The 1537-nt window shown below is 41.5% G+C and overlaps 1 protein-coding gene across 1 annotated transcript in view; it reads left to right on the top strand.

The window, feature by feature from the left end:
• LOC106531447 (protein transport protein Sec24B) overlaps positions 1-1537 on the top strand; it is a gene marked incomplete at its 3' end in the record, with an annotated part of 20606 nt that overhangs the window by 12878 nt on the left and 6191 nt on the right. The window contains 2 exon segments of the mRNA XM_014027322.1: positions 1134-1318; positions 1401-1503. Of these exon segments, the coding sequence (XP_013882776.1) occupies positions 1134-1318; positions 1401-1503 (288 nt within the window).

The raw sequence follows: 1537 nt of genomic DNA, 5'->3' as shown, positions 1-1537 counted from the left end.
TTAGCTAACCTTATGCTATTTTTGGATTTTAGCTAGCCTTATGCTATTTTTGGCTTTTAGCTAGTCTTATGCTATGTTAGGCTTTTAGCTAACCTTATGCTATTTTTGGATTTTAGCTAGCCTTATGCTATGTTAGGCTTTTAGCTAGCCTTATGCTATGTTAGGCTTTTAGCTAGTCTTATGCTATGTTAGGCTTTTAGCTAACCTTATGCTATTTTTGGATTTTAGCTAGCCTTATGCTATGTTAGGGTTTTAGCTAGACTTTTGCTACTTTCAGCAGCGTATAGATTCTGTTGTTTCTGTATTTAGCTATCTTTTTGGCACTTTTAGCTTCTCACTTTTGTTTTGCTCTTGTTTCGTTTTTAGCTAACCTTCTATTACTTTTACACTTTTGCTAGCCCTTTGATAATTTTAGCTTTAGCGATCATTTTGCTATGATAACTTGTAGTTAACCTTTTGCTATCTTTAGCTAGCCCTTTTTAACTTTTGATTTCCTGCTACTGTTTTGCTAGTTTTAGCTTCTAGCTAGTTTTAGCTACTCTAASCATTTGGTACTTTACTTTTAGCAAGTATCTACTTTCAGCTTTTAGCTAGCCATTTGCTACTATTAGCATATAGCCATTTGATACTTTTGGCATCTTGCTAAAGTTTGACTACTTTTAGCTTCCATCCTGCTACTTTTATTTTAGCCTGCCTTTTGATATCTTTTTTAGCTTTTAGCAGTCCTCTTGCTACTTTAAACTTGTAGCTAACCTTTTGCTACTGTTAGCATATAGCTAGCTTCTGATAGTTTTGACTCCAGCTATTGTTTTGCTGCTTTTAGCTCTTAGATGTTTTTGCTTATTGCTAGTGTTTTGCTGTTCTTGTCTTTTAGCTAGCTTTTTGCTATTTTTAGCATTCAGCTAGTGTTGATAACAAAGTTTCAGCAGTCGTTTAGCTGAACTACAACTTCCTGTTTTAATTTTCTTTAAATCAGGTTAATTTTTCCATGAATGTTGGAACTTTTATTGATCTGAGGAAAACTTCRGCTTCTTTAGAGCTAAAACGTTTAAAGCTAATTAACTAAATAACCTCCTGATTCCAACACGCAGCTAAAGTTTTTTTTTACCTTCTCTCTCTCTCTCTCTCTGCAGCCGTTCCCCAGCCTCTCCCAGCTGTCTGCAGCCCTGGGGGGTCTCAGCGGGGTCCCGGAGCTGGAGGTGGAGGCCCTGAGRCCGGTCAACCTGCTGCAGGAGAGGAACCTGCTGCCCCCGAGGCCCTCGGAGGGCCCAGAACCCAACATCAGCCCCGACCTGAAGAAGGTCAACTGCAGCCCGCAGTGAGTGCCGCTCTCTGAACCGACACCTGGGCTGTTTGTCTCACCTGTCGCTCACCTGTTTGTTTGTTCCTCTGCTGAGCAGGACCTTCAGGTGCACCCTGACCAGCATTCCACAAACCCAGGCTTTACTCAACAAGGCCAGGCTCCCCCTGGGGCTCCTGCTGCACCCCTTCAGAGACCTGCAGGTAGGATCTGCTGACTCAGCACCAAGGTTAAAAT

Source organism: Austrofundulus limnaeus, unplaced genomic scaffold (genome assembly GCF_001266775.1).
Source record: "Austrofundulus limnaeus strain Quisiro unplaced genomic scaffold, Austrofundulus_limnaeus-1.0 Scaffold635, whole genome shotgun sequence".
NCBI classification, from domain to species: domain Eukaryota; kingdom Metazoa; phylum Chordata; class Actinopteri; order Cyprinodontiformes; family Rivulidae; genus Austrofundulus; species Austrofundulus limnaeus.
The sequence above is the reverse complement of the archived record's forward strand: the minus strand, read 5'-3'. Positions and strand labels throughout refer to the sequence as shown.